Source organism: Drosophila obscura, unplaced genomic scaffold (genome assembly GCF_018151105.1).
Source record: "Drosophila obscura isolate BZ-5 IFL unplaced genomic scaffold, ASM1815110v1 contig_165, whole genome shotgun sequence".
Lineage (NCBI taxonomy): Eukaryota > Metazoa > Arthropoda > Insecta > Diptera > Drosophilidae > Drosophila > Drosophila obscura.
Window position 1 is genome coordinate 1402516 of NW_024542752.1, and position 18490 is coordinate 1421005.

The following is an 18490-nucleotide window of genomic DNA, read 5'->3' on the forward strand; positions in this document are numbered from 1 at the left end:
GGGAAAAATTGATATACAAAAAATGAGCCGAAATAAAGTTGCAAACGTTGCACGATATCAGTGACTCAACCCCCAAGTAAAAAGCAACCCCCGGCACCCCGGCACCCCGACACCACGGCACCCTGGACCCCACAGGATCGCACAACCCCACGGAAAGGAAGATGCGTGAGAAAAGCAAAGCAATTTGGATATTAAAATGGAAACAAAGCTGGAAATTGAAAGTGGAAAATTGCTAGAACATCGATGGAAAAGGATCTTACGATTATGTAGAGGATTTCCCATATATATTCTTCTCATTTGCCTTGCAAAATTTGCAAACACACCGGATCCCGACACACCCCACTTGAATGATGTCTATCCATGTGTGTCCATATAGGGAATACCACAGATTACAGTCCGTTTCATCCCTTGCATGTCCGTGTCGTATCCCCAGTTCCAGCAACAGCAACAGCCCCAGCCCCCTCCCTCTTGAATGACTGACTAAAAACGTTTGCCGAATGTTGGCCTCGGAGCAGCCAGGTCCGAGCCCAGCTCTGGCTCCATTTCCGCACCCAGTTTCTCCTCCTTTGGCATCGGAAAGTGACACGAGAGCCGCAGCGCAGCACCCTCCTGGCCATGCCATACCTTACCTCCCAGTCCCTTCCCTTCCCCACCCTTTCCACCACCCGTGTGCCCCGTGTGCATACGCTTTTTATTTTCATACAACCAGTGAGAGACAGCAGCAGAAAAGCAGAGCTAGTGCACAGTGATTACGGGAATACCCTTTAAAAAGGACTCCGTCAGATGTGGATTTATCTCAGGGGAAAGCTGATCCAAAGCTGATCCAAATTGAGGCCATTATGGCAGAGAGCAGCTAAGATTTAGCCTGTAGCCTTGAACTTGTGATTTAATATTTATAGTAGCTGTGGGTAGATAGATATGTATATGTAGATATGGGTGCACGTATCAAACCAGAACCTTTGAAATTCAATTCGGAATATTCGTGAGCAAACTTTCAAAATGAAGGGAATATATTTCAAGAGAACCAGAACCGAGGGGCACTCGCGCACATCGCGTGAGTGCAGAATTCTGCTCAAAAGGGGAAAACTCTTCCCGTGAAAGTGCATGGCAACGGGAAGTTAGACAGTGGGCGGGAAGCCAGACCAGAAAAGTGCGCCACATTGTCTCTCTCTCTCTCTCTCTCTGTATATGTTTGTGTGTGTGTGTGTATCTTTCAGATACTTTTTTTGAACCGCAAGTTGCACTCAATGCAGCTGCCTGGCTGCTGCTGCTATCGATCCATGAAACAGTGACTCACGGCAAGTATGCGCCGCACCGCTGGCGCAGCATGGATGCAAACTTTCAGCACTCAGTGTGCTGTCCCGTGTGCTCCCGTGTGCTGTGATATATCCAGGACGGACCGGACTCCTCTGTCGTCTGTCCAGGGGGTGGACTTCAGCTCGGGCCCAGGACATGCGAGGCGTTGCCGGAGGAGGAATCGGGGCACAGATTCAGGTTACACACCTGTTCTGTTCTGTTCTGTTCGCCGTGTCCCTGTGGCCCGAGAATAATCAATAATGAATGCCAGAATGCCAGAGTGCATCCATCCCCAGTGCCCAGTGCACAGCGAACCCTCCCCCAAAAGTTGTCCACGTGTCGTCCGGTAAAAGCATTTTCATCGACATCGAACACAAAAAGTTCATCCAATTACAATAAATAAATAAATACGACAAAAAAAAGAACTAAGTCTAGGGGCTATAAAAAAAAAGAACTACACCAAGGATACACATCCTGGAACGGTGGCGGGGAGGGGGGTAGCTGCACCTCTGGGATGGGCGAGGGGCGTTCCCTCGCCGTCCGTTTAGGAGACAAATCTCAGGCTGGTTCGCTTGCGTCCGCCAAAGTCGCCAAAGTTGCGTCTGACCGCCTGGAGCACGGCCTGCTTGGCCACCGGATCTACTGCATCCCCATCTCCACCCGCTGCTGCTGCTGCTCTTGCGGGGGCAGGTGTGGGCTCATTGCTGCCCGTGTCGCGGCCCAGGATATTCCAGAAGGGACGCTGTGTGGTGGTTGTGGGCGGATCCTTGTTGATGTAGATGCAATTGATGATGGGCTCATCGCCGTAGAACTGGCGATTCTTGTTGCGGTTCCTGCGCCGGCGCTGCTGCTCCTGGCGGCGACGCTTCTGCTGCTGCTGCTGTCGCTTGCGTGTCTGCTTTTGCTTCTGGCGGCGGCGACGCTCCTTCTGCAGCTGGACCTGCTCCTGCTCGCTGAGCGACTGCTGGGGGCGACGACGGCGGTAGCCGCCAATGCTGCCGGAGCCGCTGCGCTGCTGGAGCTGCGGGCTGGAACTGGGCCGTCTCCGCTTGTTGCTGGTGGAGATGTTGCTGCTGCTGCTGCTGCTGCTTGGACGCTTTTTTTTCTGGCTGCTGGGCCTGGTCTTTCGCTTGTTCACGCTGCTGGCGGCACTGGGACGCTTCACCTTCTTCTTGTTCTTGTTTTTGTTCGGCTGGGCTGATGCCAGATCCCCGCTGGAGCTGATCACCGCAGCTGCGGCAGTGTTGCCCGAGGAGGAAGCTGCAACGGAAACGGAGCTGGTGCTGCTGCTGGACGTTGGCTTCTTCATGGGTTTCTTGGTCACATCCATGGAACTCTCCTGCTGCTGCTGCTGCTGTGCTGTGGCTTCTTCTTTTGCTTTTGCTTCTGCTTTTGCTCCTTGATGTTCACATTGTCCTGGCTGTTGTGATCCTCCTGCAGCTGATCCTCCTGCTGCTCCTCCTGATCCTGCTCCTTCTCTGCCAGCGCCAATTGCTCCTGCTTGCGCTTCACCTGCTGCTGCTGTGTTGCTGCTTCCTGTTCCTGTTCTGGTTTCGCTTGTTCTGATTCCTTTTGTTTTTATTCTTATTCTTATTTTTATTGTTGTTTTTGTTTTTGTTCTTGTTGTTGTTGTTTTTGTTGTTGTTGGGCCTCGAGTTGGCCTGGTTGATGACGGGATGGATGTCGTTGTCATCCTCATCGATGCCAGTGCTCCACGTGGCAATCGTCGTCACCGGACTGTCCTCGGAGATGATCTCCTCGTCGTACTCGCCCAGTGGATGGTAGCCGGGCCGCTCCCTGTAGTACCCGCCGCCCCCCTGGCCGCCGTAGTAGAAGTCGTCGTAGTCGTCCTCATCCTCGTCGTAGTCGTCCTCGTCCTCCGCCTCATACTCCTGCCAGTGGGCGGGGTGGGTGCCGGCCACGAACGGATAGTAGCCCTGGATGGGCGCCTCGTGCACGATGTCCGACTGCACGGGCTTCAGCTCGAAGACGGCATGGGTGTCGGGATTGACCTTGGGCGGCTGGTGGGACTGCACGACCACAATGCCCGCATCTCCGGCCACGTTGGCATGGCTGGCGGCATTTGCCACCACACTCACGCCATGCGGCAGATGGGAGGCGCTGGACTGGGCCAAGGGCAGGGCCAGGGCGGCGGGCACAAACTGTGCCTGTGACTGTGCCTGAGCCTTGGGATGCTGCTCCTCTTCGTTCTCGTTGAAATCCTCATCATCATCGTCATCATTATCGTTCTCGTTCTCGTCCTCGTCCTCCTCGTCGGCTGGCTGCAGATGCACGCCCGTGAAGGCCACATACCGCCGCTTGGTGCCGTTCTCCAGTGGAGCTGAGGATCCCTCGCGATGCTCCACCACGGGCAGGGGTAGCTGTTCCACGTTCACCTGCTGCGAGCTGACGGACACGGACTGTGGCAGGTCCACCGCACGGCTCGAGCGCTTGCGGCGCGTCACCACGCACTGGGACTTGCTGCCATCGCCGGCCAGCTGCCGGCCCTGGATGAAGAAGCGCTTCAGCTCGTACTCGTCTCCGTTCTCGTCCACCTCGATCATGGTCTCGGCATTGGTGGTGGTGGTGGCCAAGGCCAGCCACAGCACGATGGTGGCCAGTAGGGCCCAAACGCAGCTATTCCTCATCTCGACTCGCGTCTAAAACTGAGCTGTCCGACGCGCCGGCAGCGACTTATATTAGCTCGCGGTGCCGCGAACCTATTGACCCACAGCTAATTGCCAAAAGAAAAGAAATGGCAACGCAGCGAAATATAGAAAAATACGAAAACGGTTTCCTCGAACCGGAGGGGGCTCTGAATTATTCATCAGCCCAGCATCAGGCTGTAGCTGTGGCTGTTGCTCTGGCTATGGCTTTGGCTTTCTTTCGAGCAGCGAGAGATTTCTAGAACTTGTTTTGGGGAGCAGCTTTCTGGCGGGGTCAATGGATCGACACCATCATTAATAACCCCGCCAAACGCCGATCGAATCGATGGGGGGATTGCCAAACAAGGCGGATGAAAGTTTCTTTTCTATGGCCAGGCCAAAGGGCCATTTGTGGGTCACGTCAGCTAAGCCCTACGACAGTTATAGTCCCAGGTGGAAAGTTGAAGATTGAATGTGGGGTGTTAGGGCGTCCTAAAATAGCCAGCAGAAATGCCATGGATACCATGCGGAATAGCATCTAAATTTAAAACCCAGATACATATCTCTTTCTGTATATTCTATTCACTTTGAATGATTTAACTGTGATTTATTCGAGCACAAAGGATGCAGATGGCGATGGAATGCCACACGTGGTGCCAAAGTTCAGGCGATAAAAAAAGCGAAATTGACCTTTTGTTGAAAAGAAACAAAGCGAAAGAAACGACAGAGACGACTGGGAGACGATGAAGCAGTTATGCAGATTTCTTTGCGGTACAAAAGTTTCTACAACAACAACAACAACAGAAAACTAAATTAATTTATTGAATTTGCTTCGTTTTTCTTGTTGGATTGTGGGGAGATTATGAAAGGCCAACGAAAGCCGCTAAGCATACCAAATCAGAGCTTGACCCGAACCTACTAGTGACTAACTTAAGTTAGTCAGAGCTGTGCGCGCCCCCCCGGGGGGGCAGGGGCAGGTAGCGAACATTTTCGTTGCGGATTGTACGGATTGTCCCAATGCTGCGGCCCCAGCCATTTATCGTCAACTCTTTTTGCATGCTAATGAAACATCATAAATTTGCAGGCCCCCAGAAGAGGTTGGGTTCTTCGGCACACCATAATAGGCAGTGACCATTGGGATTGGGATTGGAATGGGAAATGCGGAATGGGATTGGGATTGGAATTGGCATTGGGTGGAGTGCTGCTTACCGTTGGATACACTCTCAAATAATCCGCAGAGAGAGATACGCATATTTCATGTGAGAGTACGGGGCAGAGATGGTAATGCACACTTGAATAATAATCGCGCGGCAGAAAGAGAGAGGCCATTAAATCACAAAAAATCTCTGAGCTGGAGTCGCAGACTGGCACTGGAACTGGGACTGGGACCCAGCCTCTATTTGGAGTCCAGCGTCCATCTCCATTTGTATGTAGAGGCTGTCACCAGCAGCAGCAGCAGCAGCAGCAGTTCGAGTACATAGTATCTGAAGAAACCAGAGGCAGTAGCCGTAACAGTAGCCGTAACAACGGCAGTAACAAGAACACACCTTGTTCTTGGCAGAGAGAGCCCTGATAGCAAGTGCTGATTGCAGGCAGGCACGCCACACACTCCACACACTCCCTTGTGTGGAGTAGACTTCAACACGACGATCGACATCATCTAGAGTTCACCCAGAAACGATATTAGATGGGGTATTAGACGGTCTCTAATCATAGAGCACACAGGGTATAGTCGGGTATATTATGTGTGGCAGGGCAAGGCAGGGCAGGCATTTGCAGCAAAAAGCTGGGCATACGCAGCAGAGTCGTTCCATCGATTATATTGTACTGCCTGCCATTCATCAGCTTCGCAGTGCGCTGCAATCCACGGCAGCTGCTGCACTCCACACAGACCAGACCCCACCACACACACACACACACACACAATCTGCCGATCGTATCGCGGGGGCTCTAAAATTGCCCATTGTCCCAGAGGCGATACGAAACGTGAGTGCCAGTGCCTACAGTGGAGGTACATACATGTTCGTTTAGTAGCGGACGCCACTGTATGAACATCCCAAAGAGAGAGACACACACACACACATGCACACGCACATGCACACGCTCACAGATGGGATCGAATCGGATCGCCTCACCTGCAATGCTCCAATCTCTATGGAAATTGACGCACGCACCAAGAAAGTCCATCAAGTACGCAATTAGAATTCAATTATGTGATGTGGCAGCAACAGCCACAGGCCACGCACAATGCGGCACAGCACAAGACACCAAAAACAAAAAAAAGTTAATTTCTTCTCATTTGCATGCCGTTGCGCACTTTCTTCGCTCTTTGCGCGATAACTGCATTTCCAGCAGCATCTCTGGTCAGTGTTGGCTAACGCCTTTGGAGCCTGTGGAGCCTGTGGAGTGGCAATAAATAAAGAACTTTCGTTTCAAATTCAAATTAAATGCAAAAGAGCATAAAAAGCGATAAAACACAAGTATTTATCATGAAATTTGCTGATGTTTTATCAACTGCTTATGCTGTCCGCTTTCGCATCACCGACAACGGGCAACGGGCAACGGGACAACGGACAACCGAGCAGCGGTCACCGGGTGCCCAACGGAATTTATAATTAATTCGTGCATTAAATTTGTGAGCATATTATTTTTTATTTGCCTTTCTGCCGCACAAATCAATATGGTAGGTATATGTGGAGAGTATCTCTTAATGATATTCATGATTTTTTTTTGTGTTTTTTTTTTTTTGTAGATTGAGGAATGCCGCAAACCAATAAAAAAAATTACCCAAAAACCAAGAATGCGGCACAAAATATGCTAATTTGTTTTGGAATTTGATTTTTTTACACAATTTTTCATTTTTCCCGCATGCCTTCTGCTGCTCACCCGGCTCGCCCTACTTGGCGGGGCTACTGGAAAAACAAGTGCAGCAAGTGCCTTTGGGGAGTCGCCACAAAACGAGTTTTTCCCACGAGGCAGCGCAGCAAATCACAGCCACAGACCAATCCCAGGGCCCCTGTGCGTATGCATGTGTGCGTGTGTCTTGGGATGCTGCACTCAGTTGCAGTTGCCGTTGCCGTTGCAGTAGCAGCAAAATGGTGGGCCATGCACCATGGGCGGAGTCCCGTCAGTCAATTCCGATTTGCCTCGATTTGGGAAGTAAAAGGAGCAAAACCATAAAGTAAAAGTGTTAATCGATTCTGCTGTGACCCAGAAAGCCGCCAGGCGTCAAGCTGACATCACGAAGATGGCCTGCGGATGGGGCGGAGGAGGGAGGGGAGGTGGCCACAGCTTATCACAGCCGCCTTGTATTTACAATCATTTAACGCAGCCAGATGTGCCAAATCGCGAATGCTCTGCACGTTTGGCTTTATTTATTTGAATTTGAGCTGCCCGCTGTTTCAAAACATCCACGAAATCAGGCTACGCTTCCATCAGACACATAACGATATACGTCTCGTCTCGTCTCGTGTGGTTTCCATCTTAATTAAAACGCACGGAATTTACACGAAACAGAAGAGATTTTCAAAAAAGAGTGGCACCGCGCCCTGAGTGACCGCGTAAAAATTCAAATTTTGCTACAGCGCCAGTGCTGCCAAGAATCACATTGTTCTCGCATACGGCCGTCAGATGTCTCTGTTGATAGTTACATATCCATGTAGCAAAATTTATGCTTTGCGACATTTGACACATTTTACATTTCCCGCTAAATGTTCGTTGTAGAGGTTTTTCAATGGTGGCTAAAAAGGGTTAAGGCGGCTTCACTCATGAACGAAACCACTAACCTAACCTAGCACTAACCGCTTTTGTCGGCTCGTGTCACGTCATGCGCCACTTTCGTTGTATGAACTGGCCCATCTGTCTATATACTGCATGGTTAGTGCTGAAAGTAATGACGTCTATTCGATGTATCGATAGGCAAACATTCAACAGTGTAAAAGGTTCTAAGAGCCGAGCCAGTTCTCCATGGTTTCGGCAATTGCTGCACTTTCAGCATATAATATGCATGTATGTATATAGGGTTGCGTATACATATGTACATATACGACATTATGTATAAAAATATAAAAAAATGTATCTGAAATGTTTTATATGCGATATTTTTGTGTGCTCGTGACAGATCAGCTGTCATCGCGCATCCCTAATATTGGTTTTGTGTTTTGGTTTTGTTGAAAATTTCTGTTTGAGTTTTTTTTGCCCCACCCCCCTATCAATTTGAGATTTAGTTTGTAACTTTAACAACGCCAAAATCAAAAAAAAAAATTAGCCCAAATTATCGTGTACCCGATCGATATCAAGGGACGACGAGTGTAACCATAGAAACAGCCCAGACCGAGGCAGACCTCAAGCAAAAGAGTGGAGCAGAGCCGAGCAGAGCAGCGAGGGCGTGCGTCTGGTGACGAAATAGAGTCGACGGCAGAGATAACGTTTACCACAAGCACAAACCACACTAACTGTGACTGTGACTGCTGGCATTCAGCAGCGAGCATTCTCGAAGAACAGGCGGCAATTGTGAGGCACTCCCACAAATCGGATTAGCCGGAGAGTCGCTGACCATCGATTGTGTACTTTCAGCCAGCAGCAGCAGCAGCAGCAGCCAGACCAGACCAGTCCCACAGCCAGAAGAAGAAGCAGAATCAGAATCAGAACCATGTCCGTCGATCCCAACACACCCGTGCTGCGTAACTGCATTCGCCTGCCTTTGCCCGAGGAAGAATTGCTCGAGGTGACGGCCAAGGCCAAGGACTATGCCATCATGCACGGTGCGGCAATGCGTTCCAAGACCAGCTTCAGTCCGGATTCGCTGAACGTGAGTAGCGAACGTTGAGTGTTGATCCCCAATGCTAATTGTGTGCCGTATAGTTTGCTCCGTTTGTGCTGGTCCCCTCCTCGTTTCCGCGCAAGGAGTTTGAGAAGGCGGTGGCCCTGCAGCCGATCATCAATCGTCTGATGCACAATGTGGCCCACGATGAGGAGTTCATCACGACCACACTGGCGGAGACCATCAAGGTGGATGAGTTCACCGCCAATCTGTTTAACATCTATCGCAAAGTGCTGGCCCATGGCTACACCCAGGTGAGACACCGTCTTCTGCTTCGTTGCGTCCACCCGCACCCACACACACACACACACATACACATCCCTCCATCCGCATTCACACACACACATTCGAGCACACCCACACAGCCACCATCCAGTACACAATTCATCATAGCCATAGCCATAGGAGTAGCCATAGCCAATAGGCATAGAAATTCATCAGGAGCTAGATCTAGTCCAGTGGCAGGGGCAGGCCAGTGGGTGGTTTCTTGTTAATTTATTGCCTCCTCTCCACCGCCCATCGGTCGGTGTAATCTAATCGCCCATCCCATCCATAAATCGCCCCCAGCCATAGCCATAGCCATAGCCCCATAGCCATAGCCCCATGTGCATAGTGGAAGCTTCAGATAATCTCGCGTGATTTATGCGCGCATCCTGGAGGAGCGGTCTTCTTATCGCCAGTCAATCTGTTAGCTTGTAAATCGATCAGTGAATGCCAGAATGTCCCAGCCCATAGTCCTATTCCAGACCGCATCCCCCTCACATGCTGTTGCTCTCTACCTCTCAATCTCAATCTCACTCTATTCGTTTATGTTTTAGCAAGAATTCTGTTATTATTTATTGAATAATATGCATTCACATTTTATTATTAAATACGAAATTAATTTCACATATATTCTGCTTTTCTCGGCGTCTCAACTCAACTGAACCAAATCTAACCCGGCACAATGCACCGCCACTGCCACAAACCACAAACCACCCAACACACCCATCGAATCCAACCGAAATCTGTCCAAATTTATCAATCAATCTCAACCACAATTTGTTGCTCCATTATCCGTACCTCATTGCATCGCTCTGCACTGCTCCAATCAACCAATCAACCAAACAACCAACAAATCAATCAAACGATCGCCATCCGAAGCGCACTTCATTGGGGATGCTGCGCAGCGACCTAATGCTTGAGTCCGGATGCCCGGAGCTCTCGCCAAAGGCGCTGCTATTGCGAGGAGAGGCTGGCGAGGATGGTCATGCGACTACTGCTGCTGCTGCTGCTGCTGGAACTGGAAGCGGAGGAGGAGGAGGAGGCGGCGGCAAGACCAAGGCAGTAACGAAGGAGGAGGAGGAGGAGCAGGCCAAGCGGAATTTGCATCTGAGTCAAGCCACGGTCTCTGGGATAACCACCGCTACCGTGGCATCCAAGGATTGCAAGACGGCCGCCTACTGCTGCTGGAAGCAGGTCGAAATCAATACGATAGCTTCGGGCTTTGGCCATTTGGGACCAGCAAGTAAAACCGTACAAAGGTGCTGTCCGACCCCCAAACAACCACCCACCATCACTGTCACCCAACGAATCCTCCACACACCCTCCACACTCCATCATCAATCATCCACCTACCCTACCCATAGATCATAGATTATCTCATTTTCACTCTCACACACACACACTGATAACTGATTGATCTGATCATTGATCACAGATCACAAATCCTTTTAAAACCGTAGACCGTTAAACAGCGGAATGTTAGTCCTTTCACTCACTGCGCTTCGTGTGTGTGTTTTTTTTTTTATTTGTTTTGTCCATATGTATGTGCTGCCTTTGTAGTGTCCTGTAGCCTAATCGGAGGAAGCTAAGCTAAACCTCCATTTGTTCTCCATTCTGTTCGAACCTTAATTACCTATGTATCAATACACATGTGCACATGCACATATGTATATGTATGTGTGTATATATTTAATTTCTAAATGTATTTTTTTTGCTAATTAATTTGATGATTACTTTTCGGTTGAGTTGTCGTCCCCCCGTTTAGAGAATGCTGAGTAATGCTGAGTCTGTCGCCTGCTCTGCTGCCTTCCGCCTCCTCCTCTACTGCCTACCGCCTACTGCCCACTGCCCACCCGATGATCGACCGCATCCCCGCTTAATACTCTAATCAAAGCAGCTAACTAATCGACATTTGCTTTAACCAGATCATCCAATTTTCTTCCAATACCAATTCCAATTCCAAATCTAATAATGTTCATGTTTTCCGTGCCCGTTCTGTGTCTGTCAGTAGTCCTCCCTCCCCGCATGATCAGAGAGATACTACACACACTTGTATATCTGCAGAAGTGTGTGCATGTTCGAGCACGGCCCACTCCAGCGCCCACCCCACATGACGACGATTGTAGTGCCCCCCCCCATACACGAGTAGTTAGATAGGCTAGATAGCATAGCTAGAATGGAATAGAATGCCAGCTGATATTATTTGTTTAACGTTAAAGCGTTGAAACGTACAGCGATAAGACAAACCAGAGGAGAGTGGGATTCGGTATGCGAGTAAATGGATAGCAGCTATACGTTGTTCCCTCGCTATTCCATGGCTGTTTCTGTTCTGGCAATTGGTTACAAATAATAATTACAAATTATGGCCACTCAATGTGGATCAGCTGCTCCGCTGCCCTGCTGCCTTGTCGTTGTTGCTTTTCCATGCTTTATCGCACAAAAACCAAACACGAAACAGAAGTCAACGCGGCTGCCATTATTATTGTCCCCCCCAAGAACACCCAATGACGGAGCAGAAACTGTTTACAGTTTAGATATTAATATTAGCTGTGTATTATTTATATAGAATAGAGATATTTGCAGCTGTTTAAATGTACACCTGTTGGATTCCGAAGATTTCATATGACCCGCCGCCCCCCGCATTCCACCCCATCATACAATCGGCAGAGTTCCGTCACTCTGCACACATCTGCATCTGCATCTGTATCTGTGTCTCATCCCTCTCACTCTCTGACTCGCTCTATAAATTATATAGACTGTGGGGAGGACGGTGCGCAACAATATAAATTTTGATTTAGTTTTTTTCTTTCTTTTTTTCTGTTTCGTTTCGTTTTAATATATTTTGATTTTGGATTAAGTTTTAGTTAGAATTAAGGGAATTTGATGCTGTGAAATGTAATGTGTATATATATATATATAATGTATAACGATCATAATTACAGGCTTATAGCATCGGCCTATTGCGTTCCGACTATTTGGGTCACGTGTACGAGGGCTGTGCCATAAAGCAGGTCGAAATCAACACGGTTGCCTCCAGTTTCGGTGGCATTGCCACACACTTGGTGCAGCTGCAGAAGTATTAAGCGCTCTTCTATCTATCACACTCACACTTACAAAGCACACACCTCACACACACACACACACACCTGCACTTACACCTAGAAAAACAAACCCTCTAACTACCCCAGCACCCCTCTACCCCAAACCTTAAGCACTGCCTTCTGCCATTCACGCACCCACCGCCCCATCTAATCCACACTCATCCGTAGAATCATCTTCAATGTAGAATCACCATAGATCCAGGCTTATCATAGACACGCACTTTATCTATCTCTCTCTCTCTCTCTCTGTGTCTCTGTCTCTGTTGCTGTTGCTGTTGTTCTATTTGTTTGTTGCATGCCCCTTAAACACATCTAACACTTATGTCTAACGTTTGTCTCATGCTCTCCTTATGCACTCATGGCTTGGTTTAGACACCCTTCCATCTAACATCTGCCATCTTGCATCTTCCATCTGGGGTGCTGAGCAGCTTACATCTATCATAGCTAAAACCCTAATCGCCCAACCACAACACACCAATCCATCTACACATCCACACCATTTATAATCCTTTAATCCGAGAGTTCTTTGCGGTGTAAATGTAACTAACTTTGTCCCCCCCACAAACCCCCACAACCCTCCTGTTGTTCTTGTTGTCTGTTGCTGTTGTTGTTGGTCCCTGGTCTGGGCACAGAATTATGCTAATATCTCTCTCCTCTCCGTTCCACTCTCTCCCTCGCTCTGCTCCAATCTTCTGCTGCAATCCGCTGAATCAGTTTCGTGCTGAGGGAACTGGGACATGCCGACAAGCTGCCGAATGTGAGTATCCCTCCGCATCCTTGTACCTTGTACCTTAAGCCTTAATTATTTTTGCCTATAGATGCCCAAGAACAACGCCCTGGCTGGACTCTGTGACGGAATGGTCAAGGCCTGGGATATCTATGCCAAGCCGCAGTCCGTGATCTTGTTCATCATTGAGGACGTGTCGTACAACATCTGCGACCAGCGCTTCCACGAGTTCTACATACGGGAGACCTATCCACACATCAAGGTGCTGCGTCGCACCCTCACCGATGTCCATCGCGAGGGTAAACTCGGCTTGAACAAGGAGCTCCTGCTGTACGTACAAGTCCCCGATATTCCCTTAACACCGGTCCCTGTCTAATTCATGTGTGCGCTGCTCCTCCAGGGGTGGTAAACTTGAGGTGGCTGTGATCTACTTCCGTGCTGGGTACGAGCCCGGACACTATCACTCGCAGGACGAGTGGGATGCCCGCTACCTGATGGAGACGTCGCTGGCCATCAAGTGCCCGTCGATCCAATACCATCTGGCGGGTACGAAGAAGGTGCAACAGGCACTGGCCCAGCCGGCGGTGCTGGAGCGCTTCATCAACGATCCGGAGGAGATGAAGGCGGTGGGCAAAATCTTCACCGGCCTCTACTCGCTGGACGACAACGATGCAGGCAATGCCACCTACGAGATGGCCCTGCGCACACCCGAGAAGTTTGTGCTCAAGCCGCAGCGCGAGGGCGGTGGCAACAATGTCTATGGCGTGGACATTCCAGAGGCGCTCAAGGTGAGTTCCAGCCCCCGGATCGACGAGAATCCTTCTCTAATCTCTGCCGCGTCTCCTGTGCCTTGCAGCGTATGTCGCGCGTTGAGCGCTCGGCCTGGATCCTCATGGACCTAATACATCCGCCCTTGACCAAGGGCTATATGGTGCGTCCCGGCGCCGAGATGCCGCCCACCATTGTGGACATGGTCTCCGAGCTGGGAATCTTTGGGGTGGTCATCGGCGATGCCGATCATATCATTCACAATTACCAGGCCGGTCACATGCTGCGCACCAAGCTGTCGACGGCCAACGAGGGCGGCGTGGCCGCCGGCCTGGGTGCACTGGACAGTCCCTATTTGATCGACAGCGATGACGATGACGAGGACGAGAACTAGATGCCAGTCCAGTCCAGTCAAGTCCAGCAGTCGTGCGGCATTCCACCACAGTGGCCTCATGCGTGTATAGAAAAAAAAAAAGTATTTTTATAAAGCATATTGTACATTTCCCCCCCCTGTTCGGCTCCCCCACCCAAATCCCTTTCGAGGAGTGTCCGTGTTGTCTCAGTTGCAATAAAACGTAAATTTATCAAATATGTATTACGCGTATTTCGTATCGATTCAAATTGCATTTGGGTCAAGGCCCTGCCCTGGCTGTCATCTACGATGCAGAGCAGAGTGGCATGTATCGTTTTCATTTTGTGTGGCATTTGGCTAAAGACTATCACCGGGACAAGGAGTCGGAGTGGGGAGCGGGAGGCCTGCCTTCACTACAGCACTTTTTTGCGGTAAGTTTCATCCATTACGCGATCCACGAGACTGTCAATGGGATGGATGATCAGGGGAATGCTGGCCAGTCCTATCAGCGTGGGCACCGTCTTTAGGATGCCCACTGGCGCCTTGCTCAGCATCAATCTGCTGGCCCAGGTGATTCTGGAAGAGAGAAGTGCCGAAGAATGTGGTGACGCAGCTGCTCTCTGTCCGCTTACCGATTGATAACCAGGCCCGGAATTATGACAGAGGCCATCATCTGCCAGCTGAAAACGTCGCCGGCCAAGATGGCAACATCGCGATTGGAGGCGCCAGCCATCTGCAGGCGCAGCGACTTGTCGAAGGTATCGGTGCACACGTAGCCAATGGCCATGCCATAGGAGGCGGCCACAATCGACTTGGGCACCAGGGGTCTGAAGGCCTCGCCAATCTCATTGCTGTAGCCTGGAAAAGCAGAGGCAGAACCCACCGCCAACGGGTTTTGGGTTTGTTTCGATTTGGAATTTCATTTTTCTGCGCTTCTCACCCATGTAACGGATGAAGGTGTCGCGGTAGATGTCCACCTCCTTGGTGGCATTCGCCGTATTCGGGGGCGGGGCTGAGGATGCTGCCATTGTGTTTGCGTCACCCTGGGCCTGGTACGTATTTACTTTGAATTGGGTAATAGTTGTGATTGTAACTACCGATATACCGAATACCGAATACCGAATACCGATGAGTGAACTAACTTAGCCCACTTAACCCCCCTCTATTTAAACGGGTAAGCAACTTGAACTAAGCCACGGAAAATAGTACTATTTGGAGAATAGGAAAAACGGCCCCAGAAAATTTACCGCATACAAGGATAATCATCTGATAAAACTGTTTACTCGTATTATCATTTGTTATTTATTTGTAATTTCGCGGTAATTACACGTTTCAAGCTTTGAACTTGAATTTGAACTTTTAATTGCGCCGGGTATGAGGTGTGACCTATGCCGTTACAAAATCCAGAGCTTTCAAGGATTTTTTTTGCGCTGAAAGATCAAAATATCGATAGTTGGAACGATAGTTGGCCGATAGTTGATCCGCACCTTCTGGCCGACAATGGGCTAATGTTCTTTTCTGTTGATCTGGCAGCGCCCAAATAAAAAAATAAAAAAAACAACAAAACAAGACGGAGACGTCGTCATTCGCAGTTTCTATTTCTGTTCCACTCCCAGCCGCATCCAACAGCCCCCAAGCGTACGACCCACTGCATCCTGTGCGCGGCAAGAGTTTAGTTTTTGGGATTTGGAGCCAGACAGCGTAAATGTGAGTAATGCGCAACCAACGAAACAACTCAAATATCTCCCCCCGCTGCCGCTCTGGGCGCCTGCCTGCCTGTCTTCGTCATGCAATTTGTTTTTGTCCAAAGCGCTGCATTAGTCATGCACAGAAGGTCGATTTTGTTCGGGGAAGCGCCGCAGCAGGAGCACCCCTTGACACTGTGTCATCCTCGTACTCTGACTGGGTACTCGGCCTGAGCATCGCTAGCCTAGCGAATTAAATGGGTGAAAAAAATCTCGGCCAAGCCATCATCCGCAGACCGCAGACAGAGATGGTGGCACAGACACAGGCAGCGGCAGCAGAAAAACAAGATGAAAAATAAAAGACAGAGAGAATAGCTGTGTGGACGCCTCCTTTTGAGTTTTCTTCAGCAAAATCAATAAGACGAGCAGCTCCCGCCCCCTTTTTTAATAAACACAGCCCCTATGACGTCACTGCTGGCAGAGTAGACTATAAACCAATTGATTGTGTTAACTATTGCAGCAGCATGGCATCCGGCACCACACTACAGAAGGCCATCGACCTGGTGACCAAGGCCACCGAGGAGGATCGCAACAAGAACTATGCCGAGGCACTGCGCCTCTATGAGCACGGAGTGGAGTACTTTCTGCATACGATTAAATGTGAGTAGTCCGCGATTCGGGATCGAGATTCGGAATGAATCGATCTAGCTTCGGCACGTTCTTACCCTTCCCACCCTTCCAGACGAGGCGCAGGGCGAGAAGGCCAAGGACTCGATCAGAGCCAAGTGCTTGCAGTATTTGGATCGGGCCGAGAAGCTCAAGGAGTACCTGAAGAAGGGCAAGAAGAAACCGATAAAGGAGGGCGACGAGTCCAATTCCAAGGACGACAAGGACAAGAAGAGCGACAGCGATGACGAGGACGACGACCCGGAGAAGAAGAAGCTGCAGGCCAAGCTGGAGGGGGCGATTGTCATCGAGAAGCCGCAGGTGCAGTGGTCCGATGTGGCCGGTCTGGACGCCGCCAAGGAGGCCCTCAAAGAGGCCGTCATCTTGCCCATCAAGTTCCCACAGCTGTTCACCGGCAAGCGCATACCCTGGAAGGGCATCCTGCTGTTCGGCCCACCCGGTACGGGCAAGTCCTACCTGGCCAAGGCAGTCGCCACCGAAGCCAACCGGTCCACATTCTTCTCCGTGTCCAGCTCCGATCTGATGTCCAAATGGCTGGGCGAGTCCGAGAAGCTGGTCAAGAATCTCTTTGAGCTGGCCCGCCAGCACAAGCCATCGATCATATTCATCGACGAGATCGATTCCATGTGCTCGGCCCGTTCCGACAACGAGAACGACAGTGTGCGTCGCATCAAGACCGAGTTCCTGGTGCAGATGCAGGGCGTGGGCAACGACACGGACGGCATCCTGGTCCTGGGCGCCACCAATATACCCTGGGTCCTCGACTCTGCCATCCGGCGACGCTTCGAGAAGCGCATCTACATTCCGCTGCCGGAGGCGCATGCCCGCCTTGTCATGTTCAAGATACACTTGGGCAACACCACACACGTCCTCACCGAACAGGATCTCAAGGAGATGGCTGGCAAAACCGAGGGGTGGGTGCACAGGGATACCTGCTGGAACACTCCTAGAACCTAGAATCTAACCGGACGCTGTGTATTTTCCATTATATTTCAGATACTCTGGTGCGGATATATCGATTGTGGTGCGCGATGCACTGATGGAGCCCGTGCGAAAGGTCCAAACGGCCACGCACTTCAAGAAGGTGACGGGACCCAGTCCCTCGAATAAGGACGAGACTGTCGATGACCTGCTTATCCCATGCTCTCCAGGTGATGCGGGCGCCGTCGAGATGAACTGGATGGATGTGCCTAGCGACAAGCTCTTCGAACCGGCCGTGACCATGGTAGGCATCAATCAAAAATCCTTCCCCCACAATCTCTCACATCTCACAACTCTGCTTGCAGCGCGACATGCTAAAATCGCTGTCGCGCACGAAACCCACAGTCAACGAAGATGACCTGAAGAAGCTGCGCAAATTCACAGAGGACTTTGGCCAGGAGGGCTAGGGCTAGGGCTCTCCCCCAGCCCATTCCCCGCCAGCACTCCAGCACCACCAGCTAATTCTAATTGTTGCCTATTGCATAAATTCAAACACGTTTTATTCGGGCTCTCCATTACCTATTTTCTTTTTTTTTTTACATACATATATATATACGATAAATAACATACGCGAACGATATATGTACGGTTAAATGTTTAATTCAAATTTCAATACGATTGCAAGAGAAGGAAGAAAAGAAAGTAAAAGAGTAAGAGCAAGGAGAAAGGAGCAAGGAGCAGAGAGATGGCTATCACCAGAAGCAGCCTGATGTTGTTGTAATCACAAAGTCAATGTATTTTTGTACTCGTAATGTTAAGCAATAGAAGAGATCCAACCCGTAATACCCGTAATACCATACCCCATGTACACGACGGACGATACGTGTGTCGGAGCCACCAGACAGTGTGTGTTCTAGCGCAATGATGCCCGTATATGTAGTATATGCTAGTAGGACAGCTGCAGAAGTGATCAGCAGATGAAGAACGATAAGTAGTGAGCGAAGCCAACCAATTCAAGCAACCAAGCAAACCTAATTCAAATGTAACTTATGAAAAATAAACGAAAAGTATATACTGTATGCTGTATGCTGTATGCTGCTGTACCAATGGCACAGAACAAGATTGTATTTCTGCTGTTAAACTAGAACCTTCATTAAAGGAGCACAAAGGAAATGCGCATACCAAAAATAAGCCTGGGAATTCCAGTATTCTCCGTTTGACT

The 18490-nt window shown here is 49.9% G+C and overlaps 4 protein-coding genes across 10 annotated transcripts; 2 read left to right on the forward strand and 2 right to left on the reverse strand.

Annotated features, from left to right (window-relative positions):
* Window positions 1–1840: 1840 nt before the first annotated feature.
* On the reverse strand, window positions 1841–3944 carry LOC111074828 (probable serine/threonine-protein kinase mps1). Its single transcript, XM_041591979.1, is given in 3 exon segments — window positions 1841–2655; window positions 2658–2774; window positions 2816–3944. Coding segments are annotated over 3 exon segments (2061 nt in total).
* Window positions 3945–8072: 4128 nt separating this feature from the next.
* On the forward strand, window positions 8073–14212 carry LOC111074813 (glutathione synthetase). Of its 6 annotated transcripts, none has more exons than XM_022367768.2 (8): window positions 8077–8453; window positions 8517–8751; window positions 8805–9017; window positions 9907–10286; window positions 12843–12885; window positions 12947–13185; window positions 13256–13643; window positions 13712–14212. In XM_022367768.2, the coding sequence occupies exons 2-8, from the start codon at window positions 8593–8595 to the stop codon at window positions 14015–14017; spliced, it is 1728 nt and encodes a 575-aa protein (XP_022223460.2). In that variant the 5' UTR covers window positions 8077–8453; window positions 8517–8592; the 3' UTR covers window positions 14018–14212. The 6 variants fall into 6 exon arrangements, 5 of the variants coding, with proteins under 5 accessions (XP_022223460.2, XP_041447864.1, XP_041447866.1 ...); XM_041591930.1 differs by having other exon boundaries at window positions 8521–8751; XM_041591931.1 differs by lacking the exon at window positions 9907–10286 and adding an exon at window positions 11970–12103 and having other exon boundaries at window positions 8079–8453; window positions 8521–8751.
* On the reverse strand, window positions 14200–15073 carry LOC111074815 (mitochondrial fission process protein 1). Its single transcript, XM_022367772.2, has 3 exons — window positions 14916–15073; window positions 14608–14833; window positions 14200–14551 (listed from the first exon to the last, which is right to left on the reverse strand). Exons 1-3 carry the CDS (start codon window positions 15001–15003, stop codon window positions 14389–14391), a joined length of 477 nt encoding a protein of 158 aa, XP_022223464.2. The 5' UTR covers window positions 15004–15073; the 3' UTR covers window positions 14200–14388.
* Window positions 15074–15513: 440 nt separating this feature from the next.
* LOC111074802 (vacuolar protein sorting-associated protein 4) lies at window positions 15514–18347 on the forward strand. 2 transcript variants are annotated; one of them, XM_022367752.2, is made up of 5 exons: window positions 15514–15682; window positions 16181–16320; window positions 16403–17261; window positions 17344–17572; window positions 17634–18347. In XM_022367752.2, the coding sequence occupies exons 2-5, from the start codon at window positions 16185–16187 to the stop codon at window positions 17733–17735; spliced, it is 1326 nt and encodes a 441-aa protein (XP_022223444.1). In that variant the 5' UTR covers window positions 15514–15682; window positions 16181–16184; the 3' UTR covers window positions 17736–18347. The 2 variants fall into 2 exon arrangements, with proteins under 2 accessions (XP_022223444.1, XP_022223445.1); XM_022367753.2 differs by having other exon boundaries at window positions 16184–16320.
* Window positions 18348–18490: the final 143 nt, after the last annotated feature.

What these genes read in the sequence shown, in the direction of transcription:
- LOC111074815 (XM_022367772.2), bottom strand. Translation starts at nt 15,003, where the DNA reads ATGGCAGCATCCTCAGCCCCGCCCCCGAATACGGCGAATGCCACCAAG. An exon ending in CACCTTCATCCGTTACATGG is followed by an intron (nt 14,834 to 14,915) that starts GTGAGAAGCGCA and finishes CTGCTTTTCCAG; the next exon opens with GCTACAGCAATGAGATTGGC. An exon ending in CCGGGCCTGGTTATCAATCG is followed by an intron (nt 14,552 to 14,607) that starts GTAAGCGGACAG and finishes TCTCTCTTCCAG; the next exon opens with AATCACCTGGGCCAGCAGAT.
- LOC111074813 (XM_022367768.2), top strand. Translation starts at nt 8,593, where the DNA reads ATGTCCGTCGATCCCAACACACCCGTGCTGCGTAACTGCATTCGCCTG. An exon ending in TGGCCCATGGCTACACCCAG is followed by an intron (nt 9,018 to 9,906) that starts GTGAGACACCGT and finishes CGCCATCCGAAG; the next exon opens with CGCACTTCATTGGGGATGCT. An exon ending in ACATTCCAGAGGCGCTCAAG is followed by an intron (nt 13,644 to 13,711) that starts GTGAGTTCCAGC and finishes TGTGCCTTGCAG; the next exon opens with CGTATGTCGCGCGTTGAGCG.
- LOC111074802 (XM_022367752.2), top strand. Translation starts at nt 16,185, where the DNA reads ATGGCATCCGGCACCACACTACAGAAGGCCATCGACCTGGTGACCAAG. An exon ending in CTTTCTGCATACGATTAAAT is followed by an intron (nt 16,321 to 16,402) that starts GTGAGTAGTCCG and finishes CCACCCTTCCAG; the next exon opens with ACGAGGCGCAGGGCGAGAAG. An exon ending in TCGAACCGGCCGTGACCATG is followed by an intron (nt 17,573 to 17,633) that starts GTAGGCATCAAT and finishes CTCTGCTTGCAG; the next exon opens with CGCGACATGCTAAAATCGCT.